The sequence below is a fragment of the Heptranchias perlo genome, chromosome 24, assembly GCF_035084215.1.
Source record: "Heptranchias perlo isolate sHepPer1 chromosome 24, sHepPer1.hap1, whole genome shotgun sequence".
NCBI lineage: Eukaryota > Metazoa > Chordata > Chondrichthyes > Hexanchiformes > Hexanchidae > Heptranchias > Heptranchias perlo.
In genome coordinates, this window is record NC_090348.1 from 6969825 (window position 1) to 6993367 (window position 23543).

A 23543-nucleotide genomic window follows, 5' to 3' on the forward strand; every position below is an offset into this window, starting at 1 on the left:
CCTCCGATCTTGGCCAGGGAGAGGGATGGAGTCGGTGGCTAGGGAACAGAGTTTGCAGTGGGGACCGAAGACACTGGCTTCGGTCTTCCCAATATTTAGTTGGAGGAAATTTTTGCTCATCAAGTACTGCATGTCGGACAAGCAATGTGGCAAATGAAAGACAGTGGAGGGGTCGAGGGAGGTGGTGCTGAGGTAGAGCTGGGTGTCATCAGCGTACATGTGGAACCTATTGTCGTATGATGTTGCTGATGGGCAGCATGTAGATGAGAAATAGGAGGGGGCCAAGGATAGATCCTTGGGGGACTCCAGATGTAACAGTGCGAGAGTGGGACGAGAAGCCATTGCAGGTGATTCTCTGGCTACGACAGGATAAATAAGAATGGAACCAGGCGAGGGCAGTTCCACCCAGCTGGACGACAGAGGAGAGGCGTTGGAGGAGGATGGTGTGGTCAACCGTGTCAAAGGCTGCAGACAGGTCGAGAAGGATGATTCATTCATTCGTTAGGTGTCAGCCATGGCTTAGTGGCAGCACTCTCACCTCTGACCCAAGGCCGAGTGTGGAGGGGGAGGAGGAATCTGGAAAATTCCTCTCCGATCCCTGCTCGAAACAAGTCCAGAAGATCACATTGACCTTGACTTACATTTGCTAGCTACCGTTTGTATAGTGCAATCTCCGCCCCAGCCAGGAGCTGGTCCAGTTCCCTCTTGAAGGTAAAAAAAACCCCCCAGTGAATTTTTTTTTTAAAGTTGTAGATTATTTATTTCTCAAAAACACAATGTAATTAAAACTTTAGTGAGGTAATTTTTATAACAACAGTCTCATTCTACTAAAATTTTAGGTATCAAAGTGTATTTTCAAAGTTTAAATATTAAGGGAGAATCTTCGCTGATCTATAAATTCTGCTAAGTTGGGGTACATTTCCTACAGGTAGTGTTTGCCATGAGCAATAGTATTTTCATCTGCTAAGACTATTGAATTTATTCTTGGTAATTTGTTCAGAAGGGTATTTATTGATCCAGTTCAGCGGTATATCTGTAGCTATCCATTTGCAAAGGCTCAGTGTAATTTTAACCCTTGGTACATTGGTCCTGATTTTGGTCTCTATACCACCCCATTATTTCAGCAGGAATGAAACCAAAACGACGATAAATAAACCTCCCGTTGACTTCCTGGCCAGTGCCGCCTTCGTGTGGGCCTCGACTTTAGGTGGCCAGCACACCTGCCAGAAACTGACGAGAGTCGAATCATTCAATGCAGCTCAGGGTCCTAAATTGTCGTTAGGACCCGAAGCCATCTTTGGTGCCATTAAAGCACGGTGCCCGTTAGCGTGCTGGAACCGCCCACTACCCAGGGCAGGAAATGGTCGAAACCAGCGTCCCTTAAAGCTCGAAGCAGCTCTGGGAACAATAAATTATTTCACGTTTTATTTGGGCAGCAAGATGAGCATAATCACTTGCCCCCCCTCCCCCGGTAATTGTCCTCCCATTTAGTCCCTTGCTGCAGGCAGGCCCTTGTGCTGCGGATGGCTCGCTGGATTTCCCCCTTTTTTTTCCCCCCACCCCAACTCGCATTCATATAGCGCCTTTAATTTAGTGAAACATCCCAAGGCGTTTCACAGGAGCGTTATCAGACAAAATTTGACGCCGAGCCACATAAGGAGATATTAGGACAGGTGATCGGTCAAAGAGGTAGGTTTTAAGGAGCGTCTTGAAGGAGGGGAGAGAGAGGCAGAGAGGTTTAGGGAGGGAATTCCAGAGCTTACGGTCGGGACAGCTGAAGGCATGGCCGCCAATGATGGGGAGGGAGTGAAGGATGTCTAATAGATCAGAGTTGGAGGGTTGTTGGGCTGGAGGAGGTTATGGAGATGGGGAGGGGCGAGGCCATCGATGGATTTGAACACAGGATGAGAATTTTAAATTTGAGGAATTGGTGGACCGGGAGCCAATGTAGATCAGCTAGCACAGGGGTAATGAGTGAATGGGACTTTATGCAAGTTTTATATGAGCAAGTGCATGGAAGGTGAGAGACTGGCCAGGAGACCATTGGAATAGTCCAGTCTAGAGGTAACAAAAGCATGGATGAGCTGAGGCAGGGGCGGAGACGGGCGCTGTTACGGAGGTGGAAGTAGGCGGTCTTGGTGATGGAGAGGATATGGGATCAGATGTGATGCCCAGGTGCCGAACAGTGCTCGTGTGCTCACAACAAGCTGACAGTTCGTTGGTTGAATGCGAATGAGGCCCGACCGTCAAAACGGGCCTCCCTCTGGCAACATGGGGTGGGCGCTGTGATCGCTCTGCCACATGCCTGCCCGTGCGTGCCAAAGATGGACATCAGTCACCTTGCGTCGCGCCCGCTGCGCTGCCTTTGACGTGTGGCTCTCCTGTTCGGGTAGCGTTTCCCCGCTTGGCTTCTTAACTTCCGGTGTCGAGACATGTTGCAGTATTTACAGAAAATGGCAGAGTTGCAGCTGCTATTGGGGTTCAGGACGCTCTGTAAACAGATGGGGAGAGGGTAACCAGTGAATATAAGAAACCTTTGCTTCATGCACCATGAAAATAAGAACACCTATGATTTTATATTTTGCATCATCAAATTGTGTGTTTAGAGTTTAGGCTTTCTCCCAGCATTCTGCCTTGTGCATATGGACTCCCGTGAACTAAAATCTGTGCCCTTGTACATCTTATCTGAATCAGCATGCGTGGGATTAACAGTTACTTCCCGATTGGGATATCAACTGCTGAAGAACAGGTGGGTTAATGATATTTAAGATACACTAGTTGATCTCTTGCTGTGTTGCTCATGGATACTGCTCAGGAGTGGAGCTGGAGTATGAGAGGGTGGCCTGCGAGGATGAGGAGACTGGGATGCTGGAGGGAGCGATGGGTTGATGGCAAGGCTGGGAAGAACGGGCTGGGAACCGTGTGGGAATGCATAGGGCAAGGCAATGTGGGGGAGCATTGGCAACTGCAAAAAAAAACACTCATGACCTCTGGGTTGCGAGTCCAATACTACAAGCATCACACCACCGTATCAAATGTTAACAATAGTATTGCACTGGGCTAGCAAACCAGAGGGCATGGATTTGAATGCTATGATAGCCCCGTGTAAAGTTGAATTCAATGAATCTGACAATTTTTGGGCTGGCACCAGAAGAAAATGACCATGTAAAACCCAACTGGTTCCCTAATATCCTTCAGGGAAGGAATCCTGCCCTGGTCTGGCCTACATGTGACTACATTTTTTTTTATTCGTTCATGGGATGTGGGCATCGCTGGCGAGGCCAGCATTTATTGCCCATCCCTAATTGCCCTTGAGAAGGTGGTGGTGAGCCGCCTTCTTGAACCGCTGCAGTCCGTGTGGTGAAGGTTCTCCCACAGTGCTGTTAGGAAGGGAGTTCCAAGATTTTGACCCAGCGACGATGAAGGAATGGTGATATATTTCCAAGTTGGGATGGCGTGTGACTTGAAGGGAAACGCGCAGGTGGTGTTGTTCCCATGTGCCTGCTGCTCTTGTCCTTCTAGGTGGTAGAGGTCGCGGGTTTGGGAGGTGCTGTCGAAGAAGCCTTGGCGAGTTGCTGCTGTGCATCCTGTGGATGGAACACACTGCAGCCACTGTGTGCTGGTGGAGAAGGGAGTGAATGTTTAAGGTGGTGGATGGGGTGCCAATCAAGCGGGCTGCTTTGTCCTGGATGGTGTTGAGCTTCTTGAGTGTTGTTGGAGCTGCACTCATCCAGGCAAGTGGAGAGTATTCCATCACACTCCTGACTTGTGCCTTGTAGATGGTGGAAAGGCTTTGGGGAGTCAGGAGGTGAGTCACTCGCCGCAGAACACCCAGCCTCTGACCTGCTCTTGTAGCCAAGTATTTATATGGCTGGTCCAGTTAAGTTTCTGGTCAGTGGTGACCCCAGGATGTTGATGGTGGGGGATTCGGTGATGGTAATGCCGTTGAATGTCAAGGGGAGGTGGTCATTGCCTGGCACTTGTCTGGCGCAAATGTTACTTGCCACTTTTGAGCCCAAGCCTGGATGTTGTCCAGGTCTTGCTGCATGCGGGCTCGGACTGCTTCGTTATTTGAGGGGTTGCGAATGGAACTGAACACTGTGCAATCATCAGCGAACATCCCCATTTCTGACCTTATGATGGAGGAAAGGTCATTGATGAAGCAGCTGAAGATGGTTGGGCCTAGGACACTGCCCTGAGGAACTCCTGCAGCAATGCCCTGGGGCTGAGATGATTGGCCTCCAACAACCACTACCATCATGGTGTACTATCAATGCCCTATGAAGTGGCCCAGCAAGCTATTCGGTTGTAAAAACAGTCACTGCCAGGCATCTAGAAATGGGCGATAAAATTGACATGGCCAATGCTGTCCACGTTCAAAAAAAACAAATGATAAGACCTCCGCGGAAGTTTTGAAGAGCTCAATGGAGCACCTTTGATTGAGGGGAGAGAACATGGTTGCTGAAAGGAATCCAAAAAAGTTAAGAGTTTCTAGGTAGCTCTTCTTACAAGAATGAAGCATGCTCTACACATTTTTAATTTCATATATAGATCTGTATTTGAAAACTTTTAAAAACTTTTTTTAAGCACTTTATCCGCTAAAGAAACTACCATGACCAGAAACTCAGGGAATCAATCATTTGTGGTCAACGATCAACATCTGTTTCAGTTACGTGTATTGGGTATCATCTAAGTCAGAAGGGCGTGGTTTTAAGCCCCACCTCAGAACTTTGAGCACATAAGCTAGGCCGACACTCCAGTGCAGTACCGCGAGAGTGCTGCAATGTTGGAGGTGTTGTCTTCCCGATGAAACGTTAAACCAAGATCCCACCTGCCTTCAGGTGGATGTAAACGATCCCACAGCACTATTCACAGAAGTGCAGGGGAGTTCTCCTGGTGTCCTAGCCAACATTTATCTCTCATCAAACATCTAAAACCGATAATCTAGTCATTTATGCATTGCTGTTTGTGGGACCTTGCTGTGCACAAATTGGCTGCTGTGTTTCCGACATTACAACAGAGACAACACTTCAAAAGTGCTCAATTGGCTGTAAAGTGTATTGGGATATCCTGAGGTCATGCAAGTCACTATATAAATGCACGTTCTTTCTCTTTTCTTTCTCTTTTTCTTTTTTTTTCTTTTTTTCTTTCTCTTTTTCTTTGTGTGTGTGTGTGTGTGTGTGTGTGTGTGTGTGTGTGTGTCTCTCTCTCTCTCTCTCTCTCTCTCTCTCTCTGTCTCTATGTCTGTGTGTCTCTTCCCCCCCCCCCCCCCCCTCCCCAAAAACACTTTTCTGTGACCAAGTGCATGTTGTGCAGCATTTTTGAGTGGGAGAAAGTTTTTTTTTTTCCCCCCCCCCCTCAGATTCTGAATAAATCTTTTTCCGTCAATAGGTAAAGCAATATTTACAGACTTGGGTCTTGTGCTATAGTGCCCTGTTTATTTCTTCATCACTTTTAGTAGACTTTATATTGGACCATTTTGCACTGCGCTGTGTCTCTTGAGTTTTTCTCCTACATTTGCTTTCTTCCATTCTGTGGGTTTTATGTCGTCTTAGTCTCTCTCTCTCTGACTTGTTTTTCTTTCCCTGTATTTAAATACTTTGCTTTGCTGAGGTGGCAGGTGGGGGTGGAAAGCAAAGAACAGCAGGTACAGAAATGCCGTACACAAGTGTGCGGAGGAGAGAGAATTGACATGGTTGAGTGAAAACAGTGACAAATCCAAAGGCGACTGGAACTGACTGAAAGAATTGTCTCCTCGCTGGGCAAATTTAGGTGCTCGACCAGACGTTGTTCGTGTGTCAGTTTTAATGGTGAGTGTCGGCGGCTATTCAACCATAGAGATGAAATCACAACAAAGTCTAATTGTGTCCTCACCTGAGGTCAACACACGTCGTTCCATCGTCAACAACAACCCCTACTTGTAAAGTAGTGAAACATCCCAAGACGCTTCACCGGTGTGTAATCAGACAAAAAACTGACAGAGCCAAAGGAGGAGATATTAGGTCAGGTGACCAAACGCTTGGTTGCAGAGTTAAGTCTCAAGGAACGCTTTAAAGGAGGAGCGGGAGGTGGAGAGGTTTAGGACGGGAATTCCAGAGCTTATGGCCTCGATGGCTGGAAGCACGGCCACCGATGGTGAGGCGAAGGAAATGGTGGTGGGGGGGGGGGGATGCACAAGAGGCCAGAAATCCAGGAACGCAGAGACCTCGGAGGGTTGTAGTGCTGGAGGAGGTTACGGAGATTGGGGTGGGGCGGGTGGGGGGGCGAGGCCAGGCCACGGAGGGATCTGAGCAGCTGCATAGCAATTAGCAGTGGGAATCCTGCCAGTGTTTTTCTTCATCGCCCCTCCCTAACCAAGGGGGACAGTGAGGCTAATTGTAGGACCCCTACTCCCACGGTTGCTGAGATCGTGTAACTCAGCATGGGGATTGAACCTGGGACCTCCCTGTTTCTTGCGGTTGCGTTAGACACTAGATAGATCTGCTAAGCCTTGAGCAGAGTTGTACCGGTATCCTTTACGTGCCAGTACTGTACATGGCCAAAGCCACAGCACATGCTTAGCAATGTACAAATAAGACTGGAGAATGTGGTACAGTCAACTTGTGCGATCAAGCTGACCACAAATTGTTATCCTAGGCAACTGTTCAGGTTCAGCCCAGAAATGTTTTTCCATGTTACACGTCCTTAGTTGCCTGCTACCACCATGCTTCCTGCTTTGGCCTAAAAGCCAGATATACCTTTTGAGCCATAGACTGCCCAGCGGCTCTCGACATTCAACCGGCAAAAAATAAGAGCATTGGCACTAATACTGGGTATACTGTGCTCCACAATTTAAAGCTCTGTCACTTTTCCCTATTTGAAAACAAAAGTGCTGTGTGGACTAGATTAATTTTGGACCATTTGGGCCCAAATCAAACCTTCCTTTAAGGGAACATAGGAGATTTGTGAGGAGGGGGAAGGGTAGAGTTTGTAACCATAAAAGGTATTTAGCATTTTTTTAATAATGGAAATAATTGACACTAAAATTTGTCATGACTTTCAAGTCGGTTAGATTAGTCTGAATATCACCAGATCGGCAAACATTCTTTTAATTAATCTGGCATGTCTGGAAGTGTCTTTTTTCAGGCTTGCCAGGAGCTTAAAATATACTGGGAAGCAAAGGTACAGAAGATATCATACTGTGCTGTCCTGTTCATTGCCATGAAGTCCTAGAACCAGTGAGCAGAGGTAGGACCTCGCTGCCTCACAAGAGGGATCTTCTCTGGCAGTTGAGCCAAGGGTCAACTGTTACATCCTGACCCAGAAAGGTTCTGCTTGATGGCCCGGTTATTGAGAGCTGATGACTGTTAGATCAGGATATCCTGTCCCTGGTGGTAGATACCTTGATTAGTTCTCACAGATCATCCACGAATGGAGGTTATAGCACAAAATAGAAAAGATTTGTGCAGTGGCTTTAGTACTATGTTGTTTATTCCTAGTTCACTGATGGCCACCCTGCCCAGCTACACGTTCCACCATGAGGTGCTCAAAGCACCAAAGAGGTCGTGTGGCACTCGTAGCTGGGTCTCAGCTCAGCCTTTCCTCGGTCTGACCCCCCCGCCCTCTCTCTGTCTTTCTCCGGTCGGACCCCCCGCCATCAGTCCCTAGATTCTCGTCATCTGTTGACTAAATCCCCTTCCCCGCCTGCCATGTCCAAATCTCCTCCCTCTTGTTTCCATTTTGCCTCTGTTTAAATTGACTTGTCATCCTTGACCAACTTTGCCTTAACTCGCCTTTCCCTGGACCTTCTGACTTCTCTTCCCATCATCAACTTTGCCTTCCACCTAAATTCCCTAAACCACAAGCACAAACTCGTCATCTCCAGGGTCACAATCTGTGACAATAATGATGTGTTTTTGTCTCGTGCTCTTCTGGAGGCTGCCTTTTTAAAACCCGAGTCATTGGGCAAAATGAGGTTAGGGCCAGTCAAAGCGTGTCCTGAAACAATGTTGTAAGAGTTGTTGTTGTTGTCTCGCTAGTAACGTGCTTGAGAGGCAGCCCAACATGGTTCGAAAACGTATACTGACTTGGTGATTAGTTCAGTTTGTACTTGGCTCTCCACCTTATTTTAAAATTTGAGCGGCTTGATATTCAAAATTAAGGATATCGCTGTAACTCTTTGCGATATAAAAGAGACAATTTTGTCCAAACTGGAACCTATGAGAAAAGCAGTCAGTCTCAGAAGACACATGTTTATATTCCTGAAAATAAAGGAATACTTGTATGTACTTCAATCGTTTTATAAATAAGACTAGTTCGTAGAGTTGTCTGGCGTCACTATTAACTCCAGGAATATTGATGTACTGTCTGCCTGTCCGATGAAGATCCCCCAATGGTCTCATCTGAGCCTATTTGGGTAATCGTCTGCATCTCTCTACCCCTAGGTGACTGCTCGTCTCCCGCTCCCTCGGCTTCACCGTTGGAGGGGTGGCCTATGTCCACTATGCCCCTGCCTCTGGAGTTCTCTTCCAAAACCACTTTGCCTCATTACCTATTCCATGCCTTCAAAAGCCTCCTTTTTAAAAACCCATGTCTTACCCCAAATATTTTTACTTCTTGCACGTGCCCACCTCTTCCTTCTTGTCAAGTTCCCTGAGATGCTCTTGCAGGAGGAATACTCATGCAAGTTTCCTGTTGTTTGTCAATGGTACTTAATAACCTGCCGCTAGGGTATGTGATGGGGTAGCTTCACTCACCCAAGTGTCTGAAATGGTGAGCAAGAACGTGTCTTGTTGCTGCATGGTATAATGTGTCAGTACACCAATGTGACATGCCACCAGGAAGCCAATAATTCCTTTTTTTAATTGTATGAATAACTTTTTTTCCAACTTAAGCTCCCTTGCTTTGAGCTTCCGACCCCATATCCTCTCCATCACCAAGGCCGCCTACTTTCACCTCCTTAATATTGTCCCATCTCCACTCTTGCCTCAGCCCATTTGCTGCTGAAACTCTCATCCATGTTTTTGTTACCGTTAATCTCGACTCTTCCAATGTTCTCCTGGCCAGCCTCCCATCTTCCACACTCCATTAAGTTGAGCTCATCCAAAGCTCTGTTACCTAACTCACACCAAGTCCCGTTCACCCATCACCCTTGTGCTTGCTGACCTATGTTGGTTCCCGATCCACCAACGTGATTTTAAAATTCTCGTCCCTGTGTTCAAATCACTCCATGGCCTCGTCCCTCCCTATCTCTGTAACCTCCTACAACCCTCCGAGAACTCTGCATTCCTCACACTCGGGCCTCTAGTCCATCCCTCACTACCTTCACCCCACCATTGACGGCCGTGCCTTCAGCCGTCTAGGCCCCAAGCTCTGGAATTCCCTCCCAAAACCCCTCTGCCCCTCTCTCTTCCTTTAGAACTCTCCTTAAACTTACCTCTTTCTTTGACCAAGCTTTTTATAACCTGTCCTGATATCTCCTCCTTTGTCAATTTTTGTCTGATAACGCTCCGGTGAAACGCCTTGGGATGTTTTATTATGTTAAAAATGTTGCACAAATGTAAGTCGTTACAGATTCTCATCTGCCTCTGTGATTCATTGTCTGTTGGATTTGGTAGAATAATCTGGTCTGTTGAATTCATAGCCACTATCACACCTGCACCATTTGTTACCTGATTGAGTACCTCAGTGGGGAAGATTTTAACTTCTGGTTTGAGCACGAATGCAGTTGACAAGTCAACGATGAGAAGGGGCTATTTGGCTGGAGATCATCCTTCTGGTAGACTCTGCCAGCCTGGCATCCGACTGCATTTTGAGTGCTTCTAATGGCTTATCTCCACCAGCTGACCTGGCAGATTATTCCAAACATTTATCAACCTTTTGAATAAAGAAGTGCTTCCTAAAATTTGTATCTGTTCTAAATTCGCTTTTCACTAACTTCAATTTATGACATCTGGTCCTTCTAGCCTGACGTTTGAAGTACTTTATTTTTGTCACTTGCGGTTTTCTCACCCCTTTCCTCTGGACTGTAGACATTGAGCTTGTCTAATCTTTGCTCATGGGCCTTTTATCCTTGAAAGAAAGAGAGAAAGAAAGACTTGCATTTATATAGTACCTTTCATGACCTCAGGATGTCCCAAAGCGCATTACACCCAATGAAGTACTTTTGAAGTGTAGTCACTGTTGTAATGTAGGAAACGAGGCAGCCAATTTATGCACAGCATGGTCCTACAAACAGCAATGTGATAATGATCAGATAATCTGTTTTTTAATGATGTTGGTTGAGGGATAAATAATGGCCAGAACACCAGGGCGAACGCCTCAGCTGTTCAAAATAATGGCATGGGACCTTTTACAACCACCTGAAAGGACAGACAGGGCCTCAGTTGAACATCTCATCCGAAAGATGGCACTTCTGACAGTGCAGCACTCCCTCAATACTGCACTGGAGTGCCAGCCCAAATTTTGTGCTCAAATCTCTGGAGTGGGACTTGAACCTACGGCCTTCAGACTCAGAGTGAGAGTGCTACCGCTGAGCCAAGGCTGACACGGGATCGTTCTTGTTGCTACTCTTGGCACCCTTCTCAATGCATGTCTGTCCTTTTTGTACAATGCTGGCCAGAATTGAACAGAATTGTATTCCAAAGTGCATTCTGACCAGTGCATCGTAAAGTCCTAACACGACCTCTGTAGACTTGTATTTAACTGTTCCAGCAATTATATCCCAGCATCTAGCTTGCTTTTTCAACGGCTGAATCTATTATTCCCTGGTCCATTTCTAAGTCTCCATTCGAATTCTACTTCATTCATTGTTCACTAATGACCCAACATTTTTTTCACCCAATGTGCAGTGTTTTACATCAATGTTGTCCAGTAGAAATCACTGACTAGCCACAGGTGAGGCTACGTTGACACTTTTAATCACATGAACTAAATTTACTAGAAAATGCCTTACACACTCACACAATACAGGTAAATGTACTTCACATGTACATTTACTTAAACATCTACCACCATTCAGGAACCAAAGAAGTAAAAACACTCGCAATCTGTTTTTGACTTACCATTTTACTGAGAGAGACACACAAAAAGGTTAAAGTTCACGTGCCTACAACTTGTGAGTGAGATCACATGCCCAACCACTGTTACTAATTAAATATGTAATTAGCCACATCTGGATTTCCAATTAGCCACATGTGGCTAACGTATTGGACAACGCTGCTTCACACCTGTCATTTTTTAAATCTTTCATTTCCTGTTCATCTGCCCAGTTTCTTAACTGATTTTAAGTCGTTCTGCAAATCCTTAACTCCATCTCTGTTTCTCCTTTAGTTTAATGTGGTCACAACATTTGCCACACTTACAATTCCTTTTCAGTATCTAGCCGATTTAGATTAGAAACAACAAGAATTGACCCCTGTGGCACTTTTTTTTATTCGCTCATGGGATGTGCGAGGCCGGCATTTATTGCCCATCCCTAATTCACCTTGAGAAGGTGATGGTGAGCTGCCTTCTTGAACTGCAGTCCGTGTGATGAAGGTTCACCCACAGTGCTGTTAGGAAGGGAGTGCCAGGATTTTGACCCAGCAACGATGAAGGAACAGCGATATATTTCCAAGTCGGGATGGTGTGTGACTTGGAGGGGAACGTGCAGGTCGTGTTGTTCCCATGTACCTGCTGCCCTTGTCCTTCTAGGTGGTAGAGGTCGCGGGTTTGGGAGGTGTTGTCGAAGAAGCCTTGGCGAATTGCTGCAGTGCATCCTGTGGATGGTACACACTGCAGCCACAGTGCGCCGGTGGTGAAGGGAGTGAATGTTTAGGGTGGTGGATGGGGTGCCAATCAAGCGGGCTGCTTTGTCCTGGATGGTGTTGAGCTTCTTGAGTGTTGTTGCTGCACTCATCCAGGCAAGTGGAGAGTATTTCATCACACTCCTGACTTGTGCCTTGTAGATGGTGGAAAGGCTTTGGGGAGTCAGGAGGTGAGTCATTCGCTGCAGAATATCCAGCCTCTGACCTGCTCTTGTAGCCACAGTATTTATGTGGCTGGTCCAGTTAAGTTTCTGGTCAATGGTGACCCCCAGGATGTTGATGGTGGGGGATTCGGTGATGGTAATGCTGTTGAATGTCAAGGGGAGGTGGTTAGACTCTCTTTTGTTGGAGATGGTCATTGCCTGGCTCTTGTCTGGCGCGAATGTGACTTGCCACTTATCAGCCCAAGCCTGGATGTTGTCCAGGTCTTGCTGTATGCGGGCATGGACTGCTTCATTATCTGAGGGGTTGCGCAACTGAACACTGCACAACCATCAGCGAACATCCCCATTTCTGACCTTATGATGGAGGGGAAGGCCATTGATGAAGCAACTGAAGATGGCTGGGCCTAGGACACTGCCCTGAGGAACTCCTGCAGCAATGTCCTGGGGCTGAGGTGATTGGCCTCCAACAACCACTACCATCTTCCTTTGTGCTAGGTATGACTCCAGCCACTAGAGTTTTCCCCCTGATTCCCATTGACTTCAATTTTACGAGGGCTCCTTGGTGCCACACACTGTCAAATGCTGTCTTGATGTCAAGGGCAGTCATTCACCTCACCTCTGGAATTTAGCTCTTTTGTCCATGTTTGGACCAAGGCTGTAATGAGGTCTGGAGCAGAGTGGTCCTGGTGGAACCCAAACTGAGCATCGATGAGCAGGTTATTGGTGAGTAAGTGCTGCTTGATAGCACTGTCGACAACACCTTCTATCACTTTGATGATTGAGAGTAGACTGATGGGGCGGTAATTGGCCGGATTGGATTTGTCCTGCTTTTTGTGGACAGGACATACCTGGGCAATTTTCCACATTGTCGGGTAGATGCCAGTGTTGTAGCTGTACTGGAAGTTTGGCTAGAGGGGCAGCTTGTTCTGGCGCACAAGTCTTCAGCACTACAGCCGGGATGTTGTCGGGGCCCATAGCCTTTGCTGTATCCAGTGCACTCAGCTGTTTCTTGATATCACGTGGAGTGAATCGAATTGGCTGAAGACTGGCTTCTGTGATGGTGGGGATATCGGGAGGAGGCCGAGATGGATCATCCACTCGGCACTTCTGGCTGAAGATGGATGCAAACACTTCAGCCTTGTCTTTTGCACTCACGTGCTGGACTCTGCCTTCGTTGATGATGGGGATGTTTACAGAGCCTCCTCCTCCCGTTAGTTGTTTAATTGTCCACCACCATTCACGACTGGATGTGGCAGGACTGCAGAGCTTTGATCTGATCCGTTGGTTGTGGAATCGCTTAGCTCTGTCTATAGCATGTTGCTTCCGCTGTTTAGCATGCATGTAGTCCTGAGTTGTAGCTTCACCAGGTTGGCGCTTCATTTTTAGGTACCCCTGGTGCTGCTCCTGGCATGCTCTTCTACACTCCTCATTTGAACCAGGGTTGATCCCCTGGCTTGTTGGTAATGGTAGAGTGAGGAATATGCCGGACCATAAGGTTACAGATTGTGCTGGAATACAATTCTGCTGCTGCTGATGGCCCACAGCGCCTCATGGATGCCCAGTTTTGAGCTGCTAGATGTGTTCTGAATCTATCCCATTTAGCACGGTGATAGTGCCACACAACACGTTGGATGGTGTCCTCAGTGCGAAGACGGGACTTCATCTCCACGAGGACTGTGCGGTGGTCACTCCTACCAATACTTTCATGGACAGATGCATCTACGACAGGTAGATTGGTGAGGACGAGGTCAAGTAGGTTTTTCCCTCGTGTTGGTTCGTTCACCACCTGCCGCAGGCCCAGTCTGGCAGCTATGTCCTTCAGGACTTGGCCAGCTCGGTCAGTAGTGGTGCTACCGAGCCACTCTTGGTGATGGACATTGAAGTCCCCCACCCAGTACATTCTGTGCCCTTGCTACCCTCAGTGCTTCCTCCAACTGGTGTTCAACATGGAGGAGGACTAATTCATCAGCTGAGGGAGGGCGATAGGTGGTAATCAGCAGGAGGTTTCCTTGCCCATGTTTCACCTGATGCCATGAGATTCATGGGGTCCAGAGTCAATGTTGAGGACTCCCAGGGCCACTCCCTCCTGACTGTACATCACTGTACCGCCACCTCTGGTTGGTCTGTCCTGCCGGTGGGACAGGACATACCCAGGGATGGTGATTGAAGAGTCTGGGACGTTGGCTGAAAGGTATGATTCTGTGCGTTTGGCTATGTCAGGCTGTTGCTTGACTAGTCTGTGGGACAGCTCTCCCAATTTTGGCACAAGTCCCCAGATGTTAGTGAGGAGGACTTTGCAGGGTCTACTGGGCTTGGTTTGCCTTTGTCGTGTCCGGTGCCTAGTGGTCCGTCTGGTTTTATTCTTATTATGACTTTCTGTAGCGAGATTTAACAACTGAGTGGCTTGCTAGGCCATTTCAGAGGGTGATTAAGAATCAACCACATTGCTGTGGGTCTGGAGTCACATGTAGGCCAGACTGGGTAAGGACGGTCAACCTTGCTCAACCTATTCTCCCAATCTGACATTCCACCTTCCGTTTTCTACCGTGGATTCCCAGGTTTTATAGGTTAACTAGAAATCTTTTTTGTGGAGCTCTGTCAAAAACCTTCTGACCAAGTCCAAGCCAACTATGTCAGCAATTTCCACAGTTCAGACTTTTCCCCAGTATCAGCTGTGGCTCAGTTGGTTGCACTCTCTCCTCTGAGGCAGAAGGTTGTGGGTTCAAGTCCCACTGCAGAGACTTGAGCACATAATTCAGGCTGACACACTAGTGCAGTACCGAGGGAGTGTTACACTGTCTTTCGGATGAGACGTTAAATCGAGGCTCCGTCTGCTCCCTCTGGTGGACAGAAAAAATCCCATGGCATTATTTGAAGTCGAGCAGGGGAGTTCTCCCCGGTGTCCTGGCCAATATTTATCCCTCAACCAACGTCACTTCAAAATAAACCACACATTATCTGGTCATTTATCACATTGCTGTTTGTGGGACCTTGCTGTGCGCAAATTGGCTGCTATGTTGCCTACATTACAACAGTGACTACAATTCAAAAGTACTTCATTGGTTGTAAAGCGCTTTATAAATGCAAGTCTTTCTCTTCCTTTCTCCAACATTTTTGTCTTGAGACACAGTTTGCTTATGAAACACTTGAATCAAAAGCTGCAACCTTATCTGTGCCATGTAAGGAGAGGACCTGCATTTATATCGCACCTTTCATGACCTCAGGACCTCCCAAAGCACTTTACTGCCAATTAAGTACTTTTGAAATGTCGTCACTGTTGTAATGAAGGGAAAGGCAGCAGCCAATTTGCCCACAGCAAGGTCCCACAAACAACAATGTAATAATGACCAGATAACCTGTTTTATGAGTTGGTTAAGGAATAAATGTTGGCCAGGATACTGGGAGAACTCCCCAGCTCTTAGCATGCCATTGGATCTTTTACGTCCACCTGAGGGGGTAGACAGGGCCCCGGGTTAATGTCTCATCCGAAAGACAGTGCAGCACTCCAGTGTCACCCTGGATTATGTTTTCGAGTCTTTGGAGTGGTGCTTGTGTGGGATACCGAACATCATCTCCTGTCCCTTTCAGTTACACCAATGCACACAGGCTAAAACTACTCGGTCAGACTTATGATGGTGCACACAACCCAACTAATACAAGAAGATACTGAATCACCTCCGTACTTGAAACAATAAACAAGGAATCGGCCCACAACAGTTGTCATGTCCTTACATAACCAACAGGATTGTCAGGTTAGTCTTTTCCCAGATATGGACAAGATGAATTACACACCATCCATGAAATGACGATCTCTTGCCAGAACCAGAGCTGTAACGTGCCAGGTTACAACCATTTCCTTGATGTAAACAATCTGGGATTTTTAACAGGTTTTGCATTGTGAGCAGTGAAGCGTTAATGTCTGAATGTTTGCACTTCCTCCTTTCCCAGTTTTCGCATTGAGAGGCTATAATCGTCCATTCGCTGTCAATCGGCGTATGTTAAAAATTTCAAATAGACAGCAACTGCTTGACGCGAGTAGTTTAGTTAAGCAATGATACAAACGAGATTTAAGAATTATGTTTCCCATTGATTACTCTGTCGAGGTCTAATTTGGCAATGGTGACCCTTGCACCTAGTTGGCTGCACAGTGAAGAATGGGGCCATTGCTAGTTGAGGCCAACATTTGAATCCAATTCACCCGAACCTCGCATAAAGGAAAATGTAAAAAATCTCCCTATTTCATCATGGTAACATCTACCCAAGACGCTGAGGTTTATCAGGCAGGATCTCCTAACCCCACACTGGCAAATAATTATTAAGATATTTGCACTGCATAATCTCTTATAGTTTCCTTCTGAAGAATAGTTTCCATTATTTTGCCATATACTGATATTTGGCTAATGACCCTGTAATTGCTTTCCCTCTTAAATATACACTGGGGATCTCCTGTGGTGGTCCATATGGAGGGTCAGAGAATGTGCCATTTCATCCCATGAAAGGAAAGAACTTGCATTCATATAGTGCCTTTCACAGCCTCAGGATGTCCCAAAGTGTGCATGCGTGCTTTCTCGCGCGCTCTCTCTCTCTCGCGCTCTCTGAGAGTGAGAGGTGTCGATGTTGAAGGGTGATCTGGGTGTGATGTGGTTTTCAGGGTAGCAGTGGGAATAAATGATCGGGTGATGGTCTCTGTTCGATGGTGCATTCCCTTTCCTCAGGCCCAGGGAATATTAACACTTTTGGCGACAGTTGCTTTACTGCCATAAAATGTTGCAGCCTTTTGATCAGACAAAACTTAGAAACAATTAGCACAAAACTTAGAAACAATTTATTTTTGTAGCCCTTTCAGTCCCTATGCTTTGAAAGCTCAGTGTTTATTCTGGGTTAATATTAATATTGGCATTTTGCTGGGGAAAAATGTATGCGTTCATCCACAGTGGCAAGAATAAAAAAAAAACCTCTGTGGGAGCTAGTTTGTTTTAATTTCCTCACTGGCCTTTTAAGTAAGACCCAAAGTAGCATCTCTATGAAGTACAGATCAGCCATGATCTGATTTGAACGGCAGAACAAGCTCGAGGGGCGGAATGGCCTACTCCTGTTCCCAGTTGTCACAAACAACAAATTCTTGATGTCGGAGGAGCTGAGTAATCTGAGCTGCTACAAATGTTTATTTTTAGCACTATCTGTCATTGTGACACTCCCAAGTATTTTCGGTCGAATTTAGTTCCAGTTAGGTGTGGTTTTACTAATCTCCTCTTCCTCTGGGTTTTGACTCGGCGGTTTTCTGGGAATTGGGGCTGAGAAGCAGAGAGGTCAGTGGCAGGAATACACAAACTGTCCCTTCCTGCAATTGAACTACAACTACTTGGAATCTCGTCATATCATTAGCACTAGATATTTAAAAACTTTTAGCCATGACTGAGGGCACTGCATCTAAAAATTTAATGGGCTTCCTGTCTTTTAATCTGTTCAGCTCAAATCAATGGGACCACTTAAATTTGTCTTGAAATAACTTATTGCAAAAATGCAGTTGATATTAAACCATTGTAAAACATTAAATCCTCATGATTTTGTCCAGCTGGAGAGCTTTGAAAACTCCCTGTATATTGTTTCTCCTTCCCGAACTAAAGCAGTCTCTCTGACTGCCTCTCTCTTTTTCTCTTTCTCTCTCTCTTTTTCTCTTTCTCTCTCTCCATCTCTCTTTTTCTCTCTCTCCTTTTTCTTTCTTTTTCTCTCTCTTTTTCTTTCTTTTTCTCTCTCTCTTTTTCTTTCTTTTTCTCTCTCTTTTTCTCTCTCTGTCTGTGTGTGTGTCTCTCTCTCTCTCTCTCTCTCTCCCCTCTGTGTGTGTGTGTGTGTGTGTGTGTGTGTGTCTATCTCTCGCGCTCTGGAAGTATTTCTTACCTGCCATTTACTATTGTGCCATCTCATGCCCCAGGGCAAGCCCTGACAAAACTTGTATAATTATGGGTCAAAATCATTTCCACCAAGTGTCTTGTCCTCCTTGAAAAGTCCAAATCTTAATCTAAGATTTGATTGTCTTTTGTTGGTATTTCAGCCTCTGAGTGGGAGGGGGGTAATTGAACACTGGTGAGCTGACTTCTGCTTGTGTCAGAGAGTGGCCTGGTGCTGTTCATGCCAACTTTTAACTAATGACCTGGATTGCTGAGATTTCAAAAACATGCCCACTAAAATTACACGCTTGTCCTGTGTGTTTTAAAAAAGCTACGCACTTCCATAACTGAAATAATTGTATACTCTTGACATTCGATGGTAGCTGAAAACCGTTTTGGGAAAACTAAATGCAAATCGAGATTTTTCTGGTTTTTGTTGTCATCAGATCATGGTGTTACTCACAAACGCTATCGTAATCATTTCTTTTGTATTTTGACGTCTTGGGAGTTTTACGGCGAGGGTTTGCGTGGATGCTGGTATATATACTGTTACAAAATAGAATTGGCTTTCGCCTCGGAAGTGCAACTGCATAGGGTTGTGACCAATCTCAACTCTTCAAATGCTGGCCAACTCTGTTCTTGCATTGACCAAAGAGTTCCCATTAAAGAAGGAATTTGCATTTGTATCGCGCCATTCCCGAGCTCAGGATGTCCCAAAGCGCTCTACAACCAATGTAATGCCTTTTGAAGCGTAGTCACTGTTGCAATGCTGGAAATGCAGCAACCAATTTGCGCACAGCAAGATCCCACAAACAGCAATGAGATGAATGACCTGATAATCTCTGTTTTCGTGACATTGGTTGAGGGATAAATATTGGCCAGGACACTGGTCAAGTATCTGGAGTAGGACTTGAACCCAGAACCTTCTGACTGAGGTGAGAGTGCTACCACTGAGCCAAGGCTGACACCTAAACCCTGAACAACGCTTGCTGAATAATCTTGTACAGTTCATATTAGTAGATGATAAGTTTTGAATATCTTGCTATTGCAACCTGAGTTTTCAAATAGTGTTGTGACTCGGTTGCATGTAATTGCTATAATCTAATTGAATGACGGAGCAGGCTCAAGGGGACTGAATGGTCTTTTTATTTTTATTCGTTCGTGGGAATCTAGGGAAGGCTGACATTTATTGCCCATCCCTAGATTCCCTGAGTTTGATACAACTGAGTGGCCACTTCAGAGGGCATTAGGAGTCAACCACTTGGGTGTGGGACTGGAATAGTACATAGACCAGACCGGGTAAGGACGGCAGGTTTCCTTCCCGAAAGGACATTAGTGAACCAGTTGGGTTTTTACGACAATCCCGACAGCTTAACGGTCACTTTTACTGATACCAGATTTTTTTTTTTCTTTTTTTAAAAACTCAATTCAAATTGGGATTTGAACTCGGATTCTCTGGATTATTGGTCCAAGCCTCTGGATCACTCGTGCAGTAACATAACCACCACACCACCGTAACTGCTTATGTTCCTAATAATGTGACCTTTTCCTTACACAGGTCTGTCTCTGAGCAACAACGATGACCGAGTACAAACTAGTGGTGGTTGGGGCTGGTGGCGTAGGCAAAAGTGCTCTCACAATACAACTTATTCAGAATCACTTTGTCGATGAGTATGATCCCACGATAGAAGTAAGTTTTTTTTTTCTTTCCTCTTGGGAGACGGATGTGCGTGTTCAAACTCTACTCATTAAAACTTTCACTCTTGGAATGGGGCATTCTGACTATGCAGTGGTTGGCAGTTGAGTGCACAATTTAAAACCTGTGTTTAGAGGGCCAGAATTTCAAATCATTGTCTTGACTGCCCTGTATGTTTTTTTTTGTATGTTCAATCATGGGATGTGGGCGTCGCTGGCGAGGCCAGCATTTATTGCCCATCCCTAATTGCCCTTGAGAAGGTGGTGGTGAGCCGCCGCCTTGAACCACTGCAGTCCGTGTGGTGAAAGTTCTCCCACAGTGCTGTTGGGAAGGGAGTTCCAGGATTTTGACCCAGCGACGATGAAGGAACGGCGATATATTTCCAAGTATGTGAAGTGCAACCTGGTGAGCAGAGTGGCACCAGCCAGGATGGAGAAAGATGGATTGATTTTTGGGTTAGTCAGTGTATCAGAGATATCATGAATAATAAACATAAGAACATGGTGTGGACAAGAAACATCGCTTGTACAGAAGATCCAGGAAAGACGACTCTGATGGTTTCAAGAATGGAAACAGCTAGAATACCTTCCATGACCCTGCACGCACAGGTCCATGGAACAAGAAGCCGAGGAGTACCAAGGAAGTGCTGGATAGGCAATGTTAAGTGTGACTTGTCACAGAAAGGGATGCAGAGGACTGAAATGGACAGGGCTGGTTCGGAACTGACAGCAGTAGAGTGAATTCGTTCGGCCCATCGTTGCTGTAGTGCTGGCAGACGGGGATTTAGTAATGTATTAGAAGAGCGAGTTTTGACTGATATAAAATGGAAACTCGCACCGAAGAATCTGATTCGTGCATAGACCAGAAATGACCCCCTACTTTTATGTGAATTTTACGCAGTCCTGCTGTGACTGAAATGCAGCTCATCGTTCAGCCCCTATCTGTGCACTGGCCCCCAATGAGGGAGAGGGCAGAATAACATTGGATGGGATCAGCCTCAAGAAAACAGGGAGCCTACCTCCCATTCTCATCTGGAATAACGTGTACGTTTGGAATTAATTGCAATACAAGTTCATTTCAGCCTGAATGAGCATCCCTATCCAGCAAGCAGTGGGAGGAAGGAGAAGGGGCGGTCGAGCACAGATGGCTTCTAAAACGAGTCAGCCTAGAACCTGGCAAAGGAGCAACGCGACTCTGTGACCTCTACAAGCATAAACATCCAATGCTACTGGTCTCTGCAGCAGAAAAGAAGGCAGCTGGCCTGGCCCGGAGCGGGGGAGACCGTGCCGGGGGGCGTCTCCCGGAGCGGGGGGAGACCGTGCCGGGGGGCGTCTCCCGGAGCGGGGGGGAGACCGTGCCGGGGGGCGTCTCCCGGAGCGGGGGGGAGACCGTGCCGGGGGGCGTCTCCCGGAGCGGGGGGGAGACCGTGCCGGGGGGCGTCTCCCGGGGCGGGGGGAGACCGTGCCGGGGGGCGTCTCCCGGAGAGGGGGGGAGACCGTGCCGGGGGGCGTCTCCCGGAGAGGGGGGGAGACCGTGCCGGGGGGCGTCTCCCGGAGAGGGGGGGAGACCGTGCCGGGGGGCGTCTCCCGGAGCGGGGGGGGGGAGACCGTGCCCGGGGGGCGTCTCCCGGAGCGGGGGGGGAGACCGTGCCGGGGGGCGTCTCCCGGAGCGGGGGGGGAGACCGTGCCGGGGGGCGTCTCCCGGAGCGGGGGGGGAGACCGTGCCGGGGGGCGTCTCCCGGAGCGGGGGGGGAGACCGTGCCGGGGGGCGTCTCCCGGAGCGGGGGGAGACCGTGCGGTTTTACAGCACAGTTACTGCCAGTAACCGAAGAGAGACAGGGACAAATGAAAGAACTTGAATTTATATAGCGCCTTTCACGACCTCAGGCTTTACATCCAATGAAGCACTTTTGAAGTGTTGTGATGTAGGAAAAGCGCACACAGCAAGATCCCACAAACAGAAATGAGATAAATGACCAGATAATCTTTTTTTAATGATGTTGGTTGAGGGAGAAATATTAACCAGGACACTGGGGAGACCCCTCTGCTCTTCTTCGAAATAAAATGCCATGGGATCTTTTACGTCCACCTGAGAGGGCAGACGGGGCCTCCGACAGTGCAGAAAAAAAGAGAAAATCCAGATTTCAAATAAGAAAAAAAAATCTTTAAATAATTTAGGTTGTCTTATTCACTGCTACCTGGTTTATTGACAATTCCCTAGGGTGTTTGTTGGGTGGGTAAAATGAATCAGCCCCTAGACATCTACGTAACTACAATTGATGCCGACTCTCGATCTGTCACACTTACTTCCTGTAAATCCTGAGCTTTCAGTTATAACAATCCCACTACCCTAAAGTAAGTAAATTTGTGTCAAGATAATTGGGACATAAAGGATTAAATTGCAGCTTGTGGTGTTCTCTTTCAAGCCAGTTCCACTTTGTGAATGAGGCCCTCTAGTGAAGGAACTATGTTACTGTAACATTAAGATATCAAAACGACCCCTTATAAAATTACTGGAGAACCTCAATTTTCTTTACAATCTAGTCCTGATCTAGTGTGCCACACCCAACATGTTTTCTTTCTTTTCTCTCTCTCTTCTGCTCGCTCGCTCTCTCTCTCCCGTCCTCCCCGCCCCTCTTCCCATCCATGTACACAGCTTGATGGGGAGAGGTGAACTACTGCTTTTAGACCATCGCCTATGCATAAATGGCCAAGCAAAAGGTCCCTGTTACATACAGTCATTTGTTACTGTTGGGGGAAAAAAAGTGAACAGCAGGACCGACAAAAATTTATTTAAGTTTTTTTGCGTGCAGGAAACCAGAATAGCAAGAAATCTAGGGGCAAATGTCCTATCATGGGTGAGAGCATTTGGCAAATTACTGATGCCGGAACAAGGGGACTGACCATGGAGCGTCAGTGTACAGTGCTGGGGAATAGGGGCTCATTCTTTTGGGTGTTTTCCCCTTTTCCCCCAACGCCACTCTCCTGAGTTTCCACCGTGTACCAACCACAGCAACGAGTGAATATAACAACTCGACATCATAGAAACGATTACTCGAGAGAGAGAGAGAGAGAGAGAGAATTTTCTGCATTTCGTTGGACCCACGAGTGCACGGTCTGTTCTGTTGCAGACGTCCCTGTTTCAAAATAAATCTCAAACTGTTGAAACTGGAAGCGAATGGTGTGTACTTTTTGACGAAGCAGTAACTGATCAGGGTGCAGCTCATTTTCAGTGTAATATTTGAATGCGTACTCGACATGTACTCTGGAAGTGCTGATTTTTACATTCTAAATCCTGGTAAACCTGAATTTGCGACAACAGAGGATGTGCTTGTGGATTAGATCTCGACTGAGATTAATACAAAAGGCAGTCTTGCCCTTAAACATTTGTACAGTTTAATGATCTTCAAAAGTAGGGTGTTGACTCTTTGTGTGTATTTGGGATGGAGAGCTAGTACTTCAACCTGCAAATGGCGTATCAAAAAAAACTGCTTGGATGTGGCGTCTGTTTTTTAATGGATTCTAATTTCCGATGTTTCTGTTGAAGATCTCTATATAGAGAATGGATAAAACATGCCTAACTCTGTTGTGGTTTTAAAAAAAGACTCTTGTTCCAGGAGAAATTAGCTCTTTCTGTGCAGTTATCACCTTTTTTTAAAAAAAAAATCTTCATTCAAAGCAGTTGAACGTGTTAAAGAAAGAAAGGACGAGCATTTATATCGTGACTTTCACAACCTCAGGATCTCCCAAAGCATTTCACAACTAATTAAGTACTTTTTTGAAGTGTAGTCACTGTTGTAATGTAAGAAACGTGATTTGTGCACAGAGAAGGGAAGTGGAGTTGAGGTCGAAGATCAGCCATGATCTTATTGAATGGCGGAGCAGGCTCGAGGGGCCATATGGCCTACTTCTGCTCCTATTTCTTATGTTCTTAAATCTAAATCTGTTTTAGATGTTGGCCGAGGGATAAAGATTGATCAGGACACCGGGGAGAACTTCCCTGCTCTTCA

At 46.5% G+C, this 23543-nt stretch overlaps 1 protein-coding gene across 5 annotated transcripts in view; it reads left to right on the forward strand.

Annotated features, from left to right (window-relative positions):
• Positions 1 to 23543, forward strand: part of LOC137341540 (GTPase KRas) — a 48864-nt gene that overhangs the window by 17023 nt on the left and 8298 nt on the right. For all 5 annotated transcript variants that reach the window (XM_068004701.1, XM_068004699.1, XM_068004696.1 and 2 more), the window contains exon 2: positions 19397 to 19528. In XM_068004701.1, the coding sequence (XP_067860802.1) occupies positions 19418 to 19528 (111 nt within the window). In that variant the 5' untranslated portion in view covers positions 19397 to 19417. The remainder of the gene's footprint in view (positions 1 to 19396; positions 19529 to 23543) is intronic.